General features: G+C 59.1%; 1 protein-coding gene across 2 annotated transcripts in view; it reads left to right on the top strand.

Moving 5' to 3' along the window:
* Window positions 1-14,452, top strand: part of OSBPL9 (oxysterol binding protein like 9) — an 80,064-nt gene extending 65,612 nt beyond the window's left edge. For both annotated transcript variants that reach the window (XM_078883777.1, XM_078883770.1), the window contains exons 19-23: window positions 6,356-6,496; window positions 7,360-7,438; window positions 8,563-8,654; window positions 9,849-9,984; window positions 12,802-14,452. In XM_078883777.1, the coding sequence (XP_078739903.1) occupies window positions 6,356-6,496; window positions 7,360-7,438; window positions 8,563-8,654; window positions 9,849-9,984; window positions 12,802-12,876 (523 nt within the window). In that variant the 3' untranslated portion in view covers window positions 12,877-14,452. The remainder of the gene's footprint in view (window positions 1-6,355; window positions 6,497-7,359; window positions 7,439-8,562; window positions 8,655-9,848; window positions 9,985-12,801) is intronic.

Raw genomic sequence — 14,452 nt, 5'->3', positions numbered from 1 at the left:
TCACTCACGCACGCACTCACGCACTCACGCACGCACTCACGCACTCACTCACGCACGCACTCACGCACTCACGCACGCACGCACTCACGCACTCACTCACGCACGCACTCACTCACGCACTCACTCACGCACGCACTCACTCACGCACTCACTCACGCACGCACTCACGCACTCACGCACTCACGCACGCACTCACGCACTCACTCACGCACGCACTCACTCACTCACTCACGCACGCACTCACGCACTCACTCACGCACGCACTCACTCACGCACTCACGCACTCACGCACTCACGCACTCACGCACGCACTCACTCACGCACTCACTCACGCACACACTCACGCACTCACGCACGCACGCACGCACGCATGCACTCACGCACGCACTCACGCACTCACTCACGCACGCACTCACTCACTCACTCACGCACGCACTCACGCACTCACTCACGCACGCACTCACTCACGCACTCACGCACTCACGCACTCACGCACTCACGCACGCACTCACTCACGCACTCACTCACGCACACACTCACGCACTCACGCACGCACGCACGCACGCATGCACTCACGCACACACTCACGCACTCACGCACGCACGCACGCACGCACGCACTCACTCACGCACTCACGCACTCACGCACTCACGCACTCACGCACGCACTCACTCACGCACTCACGCACGCACTCACTCACGCACTCACGCACGCACTCACTCACGCACTCACTCACGCACGCACTCACGTACTCACGGACGCACTCACGCACTCACGCACTCACGCACGCACTCACGCACTCACGCACTCACGCATGCACTCACGCACGCACTCACTCACGCACTCACGCACGCACTCACTCACGCACTCACTCACGCACGCACTTACGCACTCACGCACTCACGCACTCACGCACTCACTCACGCACTCACGCACGGACGCACGCACTCACTCACTCACGCACGCACTCACGCACTCACGCACGCACGCACTCACGCACTCACGCATGCACTCACTCACTCACGCACTCACTCACTCACTCACGCACTCACGCACTCACTCACGCACTCACGCACGGACGCACGCACTCACTCACTCACGCACGCACTCACGCACTCACGCACGCACGCACTCACGCACTCACGCATGCACTCACTCACTCACGCACTCACTCACTCACGCACTCACTCACGCACTCACTCACTCACGCACTCACGCACTCACGCATGCACTCACGCACGCACGCACTCACGCACTCACGCACGCACGCACTCACGCACGCACTCACGCACTCACTCACGCACGCACTCACGCACGCACTCACGCACGCACTCACGCACGCACTCACGCACTCACGCACTCACTCACTCACGCACGCACTCACGCACTCACGCACTCACGCACGCACGCACTCACGCACTCACGCACGCACGCACTCACGCACTCACTCACTCACGCACGCACGCACTTACGCACTCACGCACGCACGCACTCACGCACGCACTCACGCACTCACTCACGCACGCACTCACGCACTCACGCACGCACGCACTCACGCACTCACGCACGCACTCACGCACGCACTCACGCACGCACTCACTCACGCACTCACGCACTCACGCACGCACTCACGCACGCACTCACGCACTCACTCACGCACTCACGCACGCACGCACGCACGCACTCACGCACTCACGCACGCACTCACGCACGCACTCACACACGCACTCACTCACGCACGCACTCACGCACTCACGCACTCACGCACTCACGCACTCACTCACGCACTCACGCACTCACGCACTCACGCACTCACTCACGCACTCACGCACTCACTCACTCACGCACTCACGCACTCACGCACTCACTCACGCACTCACTCACGCACTCACGCACTCACTCACGCACTCACGCACTCACTCACGCACGCACTCACTCACGCACTCACGCACTCACGCACTCACTCACGCACGCACTCACTCACGCACTCACTCACGCACGCACTCACTCACGCACTCACGCACTCACGCACTCACTCACTCACTCACGCACTCACGCACGCACGCACGCACTCACGCACTCACGCACTCACGCACTCACGCACGCACTCACGCACTCACTCACGCACTCACGCACGCACTCACTCACGCACTCACGCACTCACGCACGCACGCACTCACTCACGCACTCACGCACGCACGCACTCACTCACTCACGCACTCACGCACTCACGCACTCACGCACTTACGCACTCACGCACTCACTCACGCACTCATGGACGCACTCACTCACGCACTCACGTACTCACGCACGCACTCACGCACTCACTCACTCACTCACGCACTCACGCACTCACGCACTCACGCACTCACTCACGCACTCACGTACTCACGCACGCACTCACGCACTCACTCACGCACTCACGCACTCACGTACTCACGCACTCACGCACGCACTCACGTACTCACGGACGCACTCACTCACGCACTCACGTACTCACTCACGCACTCACGCACTCACTCACGCACTCACGCACGTACTCACGTACTCACACACGCACGTACTCACGCACTCACACACTCACACACACACTTACGCACTCACGCACTCACGCACTCACTCACGCACTCACTCACTCACTCACGCACTCACTCATGCACTCACGCACTCACTCATGCACTCACTCACGCACTCACGCACACACTCACTCACTCACGCACGCACTCACTCACGCACGCACGCACTCACTCACGCACGCACTCACGCACGCACTCACGCACTCACGCACGCATGCACTCACTCACTCACGCACTCACGCACGCACTCACTCACGCACTCACGCACGCACTCACTCACGCACTCACTCACGCACTCACGCACGCACTCACTCACGCACTCACGCACGCACTCACGCACGCACTCACGCACTCACTCACGCACGCACTCACGCACTCACGCACGCACTCACTCACGCACTCACGCACGCACGCACTCACGCACGCACTCACGCACTCACTCACGCACGCACTCACGCACTCACGCACGCACTCACTCACGCACTCACGCACTCACGCACGCACTCACGCACTCACTCACGCACGCACTCACGCACGCACTCACGCACGCACTCACGCACTCACGCACTCACTCACGCACTCACGCGCTCACGCACTCACGCACGCACTCACGCACGCACTCACGCACGCACTCACGCACTCACGCACGCACTCACTCACGCACTCACGCACTCACTCACGCACGCACTCACGCACGCGCTCACGCACTCACGCACGCACTCACGCACGCACTCACGCACGCACTCACGCACTCACGCACTCACGCACTCACGCACGCACTCACGCACGCACTCACGCACGCACGCACGCACTCACTCACGCACGCACTCACACACGCACTCACGCACTCACGCACGCACTCACTCACGCACTCACGCACTCACTCACGCACGCACTCACGCACGCGCTCACGCACTCACGCACTCACTCACTCACGCACGCAGTCACGCACGCACTCACGCACTCACTCACGCACTCACTCACGCACTCACGGACGCACTCACGCACGCACGCACGCACTCACGCACTCACTCACGCACTCACTCACGCACTCACGCACTCACGCACTCACGCACTCACGCACTCACGCACTCACGCACGCACTCACGCACGCACTCACGCACGCACGCACGCACTCACTCACGCACGCACTCACACACGCACTCACGCACTCACGCACGCACTCACGCACGCACTCACGCACGCACTCACGCACGCACGCACTCACACACGCACTCACGCACTCACGCACGCACTCACGCACTCACTCACGCACTCACGCACGCACTCACGCACGCACTCACGCACTCACGCACGCACGCACGCACGCACTCACACACGCACTCACGCACTCACGCACTCACGCACGCACTCACTCACTCACGCACTCACGCACTCACTCACGCACTCACGCACGCACTCACGCACGCACTCACGCACTCACGCACGCACTCACGCACGCACTCACGCACGCACTCACGCACTCACGCACTCACTCACGCACTCACGCACTCACGCACTCACGCACTCACGCACGCACTCGCGCACTCACGCACGCACTCACGCACGCACTCACGCACGCACTCACGCACTCACGCATGCACTCACGCACGCACGCACTCACGCACACACTCACGCACTCACGCACGCACGCACTCACGCACACACTCACGCACTCACGCACGCACGCACTCCCGCGACAGCCGACGCCCCAGTGGGTGTCTGGTCTAAGTGTGTCCAGTGTGATGCGTGAGGTCATGGTTAGTGCACGAGCCCACTGACTACCATATAGAATACACGCTACACTACACACTACTCTACACATTACACTATACACTACACTATACACTACACACAACACTACACATTACACTACACACTACGCTACACACTACACACTACTCTATACACTACACTATACACTACACACAACACATTACACTACACACTACGCTACACACTACACACTACTCTACACATTACACTATACACTACACTATACACTACACACAACACTACACATTACACTACACACTACGCTAGACACTACACACTACTCTATACACTACACTATACACTACACTATACACTACACACAACACATTACACTACACACTACGCTACACACTACACACTACTCTACACATTACACTATACACTACACTATACACTACACACAACACTACACATTACACTACACACTACGCTACACACTACACACTACTCTACACATTACACTATACACTACACTATACACTACACACAACACTACACATTACACTACACACTACGCTACACACTACACACTACTCTATACACTACACTATACACTACACACAACACATTACACTACACACTACGCTACACACTACACACTACTCTACACACTACACTATACACTACACTATACACTACACACAACACTACACATTACACTACACACTACGCTACACACTACACACTACTCTACACATTACACTATACACTACGCTATACACTACACACAACACTACACATTACACTACACACTACGCTACACACTACACACTACTCTACACACTACACTATACACTACACTATACACTACACACAACACTACACATTACACTACACACTACGCTACACACTACACACTACTCTACACATTACACTATACACTACGCTATACACTACACACAACACTACACTATACACTACACACTACGCTACACACTACGCTACACATTACACTATACACTACACTATACACTACACACAACACTACACTATACACTACACTATACACTACACACTACGCTACACACTACGCTACACACTACACACTACTCTACACATTACACTATACACTACACTATACACTACACACAACACTACACTATACACTACGCTATACACTACACACTACGCTACACACAACACATTACACTATACACTACTCTATACACTACACTACACACTACTCTATACACTACACTATACACAACACACTACGCTACACACAACACTCCACATTACACTGTAATACGCTCCTCCTGATGACACTAGGAAGCCGCTGGAGCTACGCACTTCCCAGTCATCTCGATGGAAAGCTCACCTCCTCTTAGAACTGCGTTTTTGTGGTCAGTTTTGTTTTGCTTGCCCCCGCACCTCCGACGAACACGTCTTGGCCACGACGTTCGCTGCAAGGAGACGTTCAACGTGCACACGGACACAGCAGCTACCATACCCTGGTGCAGCTACGTACACAGCTGCCACCCTACCAATGCTTCTTTGGCTCTCTGCAACTGCCTGTCTGGCAGAGGTCGCAACCGGGTACCCGATACCCGTACCCTACCCGATACCCGGCTACCCGTACCCGGCCAGGTACGGGTACGGGTACCCATTTGCGACCCTGGTGCGGCCGGGTACGGGTACGGGTAAGGAATCAAAACCCGTTTGCGACCTCTGCTGTGTGGAGCACGCTGCCGCCCCCCCCCCCCTCCTCCTCCTCTTGACATTGGAGGCCCACGACCGGCAGCGCTCGCGGCCAACGCGACGGTGACGATCGTCTGAACCGGCCCCGGGCCTCCCCCAGGTCGACGCAGCCTCAAATGAGTGCCTGGTGCGGTGCGCAGTGAAACTCGCGTCGAGGGAATACAAGGGCGGCCGGGCGTGGCGTTGACCGCCCACGCGCCTCGCTGCGTCGTGTCGGCCTTCGTAGGTGCTCGGTAACAGCACTTGCCCCAACAGCCCATTAAGGCTATACGGGGGGGGGGTGGGGATCTTTGTCTTTTTCCCAGGTCAATCCTGACGGTGCCGTGGGTGGAGCTGGGAGGGGAGTGCACGATCAGCTGCGCCAAGTCGGGTTTCACGGCCACCGTCAACTTCCACACCAAGCCCTTCTATGGCGGCTCCAAGCACCGCATCAGCGCCGAAATCCTGTACGGCAACACGCGGCACTCGGCACACATCGCTCATCACTCGGCACACATCACACGGCACTCGGCACTTGACACTCGGCATACATCGCTCATCACTCGGCACACATCACACGGCACTCGGCACTTGACACCCGCAACTCGGCAAACATCTATCGGCCCTCGGCACTCGGCACTCGCCACTTGGCACTCGGCACTCGGCACACATCACACGGCACTCGGCACTTGACACTCGGCATACATCGCTCATCACTCGGCACACATCACACGGCACTCGGCACTTGACACTCGGCATACATCGCTCATCACTCGGCACACATCACACGGCACTCGGCACTTGACACCCGCAACTCGGCAAACATCTATTGGCCCTCGGCACTCGCCACTTGGCACTCGGCACTCGGCACACATCACACGGCACTCGGCACTTGACACTCGGCATACATCGCTCATCACTCGGCACACATCACACGGCACTCGGCACTTGACACCCGCAACTCTGCAAACATTTATCGGCCCTCGGCCCTCGGCACTCGCCACTCGGCACTCGGCACACATCACTCGGCACTTGACACTCGGCACACATCGCTCATCACACGGCACTCGGCACTCGACACCCGCAACTCGGCGAACGGCTATCGGCACGTGGTGCTCATCGCCACAACGCGTTCCGCGGAGAAACGACGCCAGGGATGCGCGTTGGCGCGTCGTGTTGACACGCCGTGGGATGGATTACCAGGCTCCACACTCGCTTACAATGCTTGGGCCAGTTGCTCTTGACAAGCCCTGCGAGAGAGAGAGAGTTGTGTTGTTGTTGTTGTTTGTTGTTGTTTGTTGTTGTTGTTGTTGCTGTGACGCCGCCACAGCTCCCCGAACGAGAAGAAGCCCTTTGTGTTGATCGAGGGCGAGTGGAACGGCACGATGCACGCCAAGTGGAGCACGGGGGTCAGTGCACGGGGACACGCGGGGACACACGCGGGGTCACACACGGGGTCGGGGACACACGCTGGGGACAGACGCGGGGACACACACGGGGACACACACGGGGTCACACACGGGGTCGGGGACACACACGGGGTCGGGGTCACACACGGGGTCGGGGACACACACGGGGACAGACGCGGGGACACACACGGGGACACACACGGGGTCGGGGACACACGCTGGGGACAGACGCGGGGACACACACGGGGACAGACGCGGGGACACGCGCGGGGACACGCGCGGGGACACACACGGGGACAGACGCGGGGACACGCGCGGGGACACGCGCGGGGACACACACGGGGACACGCACGGGGACACACACGGGGACACACACGGGGTCGGGGACACACGCGGGGACACACACGGGGACACGCACGGGGACACGCACGGGGACACACACGGGGTTGGGGACACACGCGGGGACACACGCGGGGACACGCACGGGGACACACATGGGGTCGGGGACACGCACGGGGATGGGGAGGACACGCGGGGACACGCACAGGGACACACACAGGCAGACGCGGGACACACGGGGACAGAGACAGACAGGGATGCACACAGGGATGCACACATCGGCACCGGGGAGACAAAGGTGGCCGAGCCTGGTGCTGGCCAACCCACCCCGTCGTGTGCCGTGCCGGCCTTCATAGGTGCTACGTGCTCACGGCACTTGGCCCAACAGTCTGTGAAGACTTTACGGGGGGTCTTTGTCTTTTTCTCGTCTCTGTCTGGGCGAGGCACTGTGGGGGGGAGCGGTGGTGCAGCGGTTAGCGCTACGCTGCGCTACGAAGCACGGCTACCCGAGTTCGATACCCCGCTCACGGCGAACACCGGCGACGATGACCTATACCGGGCCTCCCCGAGGTCGTAGACTCGGTACCTTTTGCATCGTCACCTAGGGAGAGACAAAGGCGGCCGGGCGGGCGTGGTGCTGGCCACCCACCCCACCCCACCCCACCCACCCACGTCGTGTTACGGTGCCGGCCTTGGTCGGTGCTCGCCGCTGGCTAGCAGCGCTTGCCCCAGCGGCCTACGTGCCTAACTGGGGGGGGGCGGGGAACTTTGCCTTTGCGTGACAGGAGAGCAGCGTCTTTGTGGACACCAAGTCCATTCCCATCACCAAGAAGAAGGTGCGCAGGATCGAGGACCAGGGAGAGTTCGAGTCACGGCGGTAAGCCGGAGCCTCCTCCTCCTGCTGCTGCCCGCCCGGTCGGTTGCTCGGCTCGGCCGCAATGAGTGTCCGGTGGAGCCTCGCCGTGGGGAGAGCGGGGGGCACGCAACGGTTGTGCCGAGGTGCTCGCGCTCGCGATGGCGGTGGTAGTGGCGGCGGTGGTGGTGGTGATAGTGGTCGTGGTGGTGGTCGTGGTGATGATAGTGATAGTGGTGGTGGTCGTGGTGGTGGTGATGATAGTGATGGTGACGGTGGTGGCGGTCGTGGTGGTGGCGGTCGTGGTGGTGGTGGTGGTTGTGTGCTGGTGGTGGTGGCAGTCGTAGTGATGGTGGTGGCGGTGATGATAGTGATGGTGATGGTGGTGGCGGTCGTGGTGGTGGTGGTTGTGTGGTGGTGGTGGTCGTGGTGGTGGTGGTGATGATAGTGATGGTGACGGTGGTGGTGGTGATGCTAGTGATGGTGACGGTGGTGGCGGTCGTGTCGATGGCAGTCGTGAAGGTGTGGGGAGCGGTTCTGACGCTGCGCTACGAACCCGGCGACCCGAGTTCGATTCCCGCTGGCCTAAAATGTACTTCTGGTTTTGGTCTCTCCTAAGTCACCTCGGCCGTAAATGAGTGCCCGGTGAGTGCGTATCACACTTAAACTAAACTACGTATTGAACGGGTTTTTTTTTTTACTATTTTTAATTTATCAGATAAGGCCCACTGAGCCATGTAGCTCATTTTCAGACGCGACCTCGCCACAAACGATAGTTCAACGACTTGTTTTATCATCATCGTCATCATCGTCATCATCGTCATCATCGTCATCATCCTCATCATCCTCATCATCGTGTGGTAATTTTTAGCAGCAGCCGAATACTCTAAACGCGTGATGTCGATTCTAAATGTGGAGGGAAAAACCGAAGGACCCAAAGAGAAATTTACAGGAAGAGAGAGAGAGACACGCAAACTCCAAATATACAGCAGCAGGCGTCGTCAGGGTCGGGATCGAACCCACGACCTCCTGCATACCAGGCGAGGTGGTCAACATCTCCTAGCCACCGTGATGATGATGAGAGAGAGAGAGACACGCAGACTCCAAATATACACAGCAGACATCGTCAGGGTCGGGATCGAACCCACGACCTCCTGCACACCGGGCGAGGTAGTTAACATCTCCTGGCCAACCGCGGCTGTCGTGGTGTTGCCGTAGGCTGTGGCGTGACGTGACCAGCAGCCTCAAGGCGGGGGACATCGACCGCGCCACCGACGCCAAGCACTACCTGGAGGAGCAGCAGCGGGCCGAGGCGCGCGGGCGCAAGGAGAGCGGGGACGCCTGGCGCACCAAGGTACTCGCGCCCGCGGTGATGGTGGTGGTGGCGGTGGCAGCGGTGGTATTGGTGGTGGTTGCGGCAGTGGTGGTGGCGCTGACGGTGGTGGCGGTGGCGGCAGCGGTGGCGGCGGTGATAGTGGCGTGGTGGTGGTGGCGGTGGTGATGGTGGCGGTGGTGATGGTGGCGTGGTGGTGGTGACGACGGTTGTGGTGGTGACGATGGTGGTGGTGGTGGCGGTGGTGATAGTGACAATGATTGTGGTCGTGATGGTGGTGGTGGTGACGGTGGTGACAGTGGCAATGATTGTGGTCGTGATGGTGGTGACGGTGGCAGTGGTGACAGTGGCAATGATCGTGGTCGTGATGGTGGTGACGGTGGCGGTGGTGACAGTGGCAATGATTGTGGTCGTGATGGTGGTGACGGTGGCGGTGGTGACGGTGGCAATGATTGTGGTCGTGATGGTGGTGACGGTGGCGGTGGTGACGGTGGCAATGATCGTGGTCGTGATGGTGGTGACGGTGGCGGTGGTGACAGTGGCAATGATTGTGGTCGTGATGGTGGTGACGGTGGCGGTGGTGACGGTGGCAATGATTGTGGTCGTGATGGTGGTGACGGTGGCGGTGGTGACGGTGGCAATGATTGTGGTCGTGATGGTGGTGACGGTGGCGGTGGTGACGGTGGCAATGATTGTGGTCGTGATGGTGGTGACAGTGGCAATGATTGTGGTCGTGATGGTGGTGGTGGTGACGGTGGTGACAGTGGCAATGATTGTGGTCGTGATGGTGGTGACGGTGGCAGTGGTGACAGTGGCAATGATCGTGGTCGTGATGGTGGTGACGGTGGCGGTGGTGACAGTGGCAATGATTGTGGTCGTGATGGTGGTGACGGTGGCGGTGGTGACGGTGGCAATGATTGTGGTCGTGATGGTGGTGACGGTGGCGGTGGTGACGGTGGCAATGATCGTGGTCGTGATGGTGGTGACGGTGGCGGTGGTGACAGTGGCAATGATTGTGGTCGTGATGGTGGTGACGGTGGCGGTGGTGACGGTGGCAATGATTGTGGTCGTGATGGTGGTGACGGTGGCGGTGGTGACGGTGGCAATGATTGTGGTCGTGATGGTGGTGACGGTGGCGGTGGTGACGGTGGCAATGATTGTGGTCGTGATGGTGGTGACAGTGGCAATGATCGTGGTCGTGATGGTGGTGACAGTGGCAATGATCGTGGTCGTGATGGTGGTGACGGTGGCGGTGGTGACAGTGGCAATGATTGTGGTCGTGATGGTGGTGGCGGTGGTGACAGTGGCAATGATCGTGGTCGTGATGGTGGTGACGGTGACGGTGGTGACGGTGGCAATGATCGTGGTCGTGATGGTGGTGACGGTGACGGTGGTGACGGTGGCAATGATCGTGGTCGTGATGGTGGTGGCGGTGACGGTGGTGACGGTGGCAATGATTGTGGTCGTGATGGTGGTGACGGTGACGGTGGTGACAGTGGCAATGATCGTGGTCGTGATGGTGGTGACGGTGGCGGTGGTGACGGTGGCAATGATCGTGGTCGTGATGGTGGTGACAGTGGCAATGATCGTGGTCGTGATGGTGGTGGTGATGGTGGTGGTGACGGTGGCAATGATCGTGGTCGTGATGGTGGTGACAGTGGCAATGATCGTGGTCGTGATGGTGGTGACGGTGGCGGTGGTGACGGTGGCAATGATCGTGGTCGTGATGGTGGTGACAGTGGCAATGATCGTGGTCGTGATGGTGGTGGTGATGGTGGTGGTGAAGCTGCTGGTGGAGTTGCTGGTGGTAATTATGTTGAGCAGCATTGCAGTGCTGCGTGCACCGCGCTACAAACGTGGCCCCCCCCCAAGCTTCGATTCCTGCTCGCCGCCGACATCGGTGACGATTACCTGAATTGGTGACTTGGTCTCCCATCGGTGAATTGGGCTTTAAAAATGAGTAGCTGGTGCTGCGTGTAGACATCGCCACTGGGGAGACAAACGCGGCCGGGCGTGGCGTTGTCCACCCACCCACCCACCCCCCTCTCGCGTTCCGTGCTGCCTTTCATAGGCGCTGCTGCTGCTACTCGCTAACAGCACTTGCCCCGACAGTCTGTTCGAGGCTACACGGGGGATCTTTGTCTTTGTCTCCTTCATAGGCGCTGCTGCTACTCGCGAACAGCACTTGCCCCAACAGTCTGCTAGAGGCTACACGGGGGATCTTTGTCTTTGTCTCCTTCATAGGCGCTGCTGCTACTCGCTAACAGCACTTGCCCCGACAGTCTGTTCGAGGCTACACGGGGGATCTTTGTCTTTGTCTCCTTCATAGGCGCTGCTGCTACTCGCGAACAGCACTTGCCCCAACAGTCTGCTAGAGGCTACACGGGGGATCTTTGTCTTTGTCTCCTTCATAGGCGCTGCTGCTACTCGCGAACAGCACTTGCCCCGACAGTCTGTTAGAGGCTACACGGGGGATCTTTGTCTTTGTCTCCTTCATAGGCGCTGCTGCTACTCGCGAACAGCACTTGCCCTGACAGTCTGCTAGAGGCTACACGGGGGATCTTTGTCTTTGTCTCCTTCATAGGCGCTGCTGCTACTCGCGAACAGCACTTGCCCCATCAGTCTGTTAGAGGCTACACGGGGGATCTTTGTCTTTGTCTCCTTCATAGGCGCTGCTGCTACTCGCTAACAGCACTTGCCCCATCAGTCTGTTGAGGCTACACGGGGGATCTTTGTCTTTGTCTCCTTCATAGGCGCTGCTGCTACTCGCGAACAGCACTTGCCCTGACAGTCTGTTGAGGCTATGCGGGGGATCTTTGTCTCTTTGTCTCTGTGTAGTTATTCCACGAGGATGGAGAGTGCTGGATTTACGACAACCCGCTCATCAAGAGGCTGGCACCGGCTCAGGAGTGACAGAGAATACGCCGACACGCCGCGTATCGTTACACCCCGATGTCAACTATAAGCCGTGAAGTTTTTTATTTTACCAGGCAAGGCCCCGCTGAGCGATGCAGCTCTTTTTTTCAGACACGTCCCGGCCGTCACAAACGATAGCTCAACCAAGCGGGCTCATCATCATCATCATCGTCGTCGTCATCGTCGCGTGGAAATTTCCAGCAGCCAAATACTCCTAAACGCGTGGCGACGTCGATTCTGAACGTGGAGAGAGGAAAACCCGGAGGACCCCGGAGAAAAATCCACGCGACCACCACGGGCAGAGAGAGACACGCAGACTCCAAATATACAGCAGCAGGCGTCAGGGTCAGGATCGAACCCACGACCTCCTGTACACCAGGCGAGGTAGTCAACATCTCACCACAGGGAGAGAGACACGCAGACTCCAAATATACAGCAGCAGGCGTCAGGGTCAGGATCGAACCCACGACCTCCTGTACACCAGGCGAGGTAGTTAACATCTCACCACAGGGAGCGAGAGAGACACGCAGACTCCAAATATACAGCAGCAGGCGTCAGGGTCAGGATCGAATCCACGACCTCCTGTACACCTTGCGAGGTGGTGTGCCACCCGCTACAAGGCACCCATCGCTACGGCTACGCAGCAGACGGCACGCTTAGAAACGCACCCCGACCTCATCCCAACATGACAATGCTCGCCACCGTTACGCTACCGGCGACTAACAGCACTCGCCTTCCCGTGTGGCCTTCAAAAGCCTGTCCAAGGCTACACGGGGGGGGGGGGGGGGCGGGGGGGGATCTTTGTCTCTGTGACTCGTGCAGCGAGCGCTCGATCCCCTCTTCCTTCCCTCGCCCGCCAATATTCCAGCGTGGCCCCACGTGCGGCTTCCAGGGAGGTGGTCTCGGGTACGCGAGACCATTCCTGTCACCAACCCAACCCGGGGTCGGGCGGCGGGCGCGATCTGTCTGGTGAATTTTTGCGCAGCGCTCCGTCTATAAATCTCGGCCGTAAATATCGCCGTCGGTTTCGTCGTCGCCGCCGCCATCACTTACAGCTTCCCCCCCCCCCCAGCCCGTGAACACAGCGATAGAGAGAGAGCAAGGATGGTGCGCGCGTGTGTCTAATGACCAAAGCGGGAGACGCTAAAGATTTATTTGCGTGTAAAAAGAAAACAGTTGCCGCGCGTGCCGAAGCGACGATGCTAGCACCACCGTCGGCGTCACCGTCGGCGTCACCGTCGGCGTCACCGTCGGCGTCACCGTCGGCGTCACCGTCGGCGTCACCGTCGGCGTCACCGTCGCCATCGTCACCGTTGGCGTCGGCGTCGGCGTCACCGTCGCCATCGTCGTCACCGTCGGCGTCGGCGTCGCCGTCGGCGTCACCGTCGGCGTCATCCTCGGCGTCACCGTCGGCCACGGTCCATCCGGAGTTACGGAATTCCGCGCCTCGCTGTCGCTTGCCCACCAGATTTCTGATGCACGGTCGATTCGGCGAAGTGCCAATCACCCTTGAATGTATGATGAACCTGTTCAAAATTAATATGCAAATAAAATGCATTCGGTGTATTCTGCA

Source organism: Lampetra fluviatilis, chromosome 3 (assembly GCF_964198595.1).
Source record: "Lampetra fluviatilis chromosome 3, kcLamFluv1.1, whole genome shotgun sequence".
Classification (NCBI taxonomy): Eukaryota; Metazoa; Chordata; class Hyperoartia; order Petromyzontiformes; family Petromyzontidae; genus Lampetra; species Lampetra fluviatilis.
The sequence above is the reverse complement of the archived record's forward strand: the minus strand, read 5'-3'. Positions and strand labels throughout refer to the sequence as shown.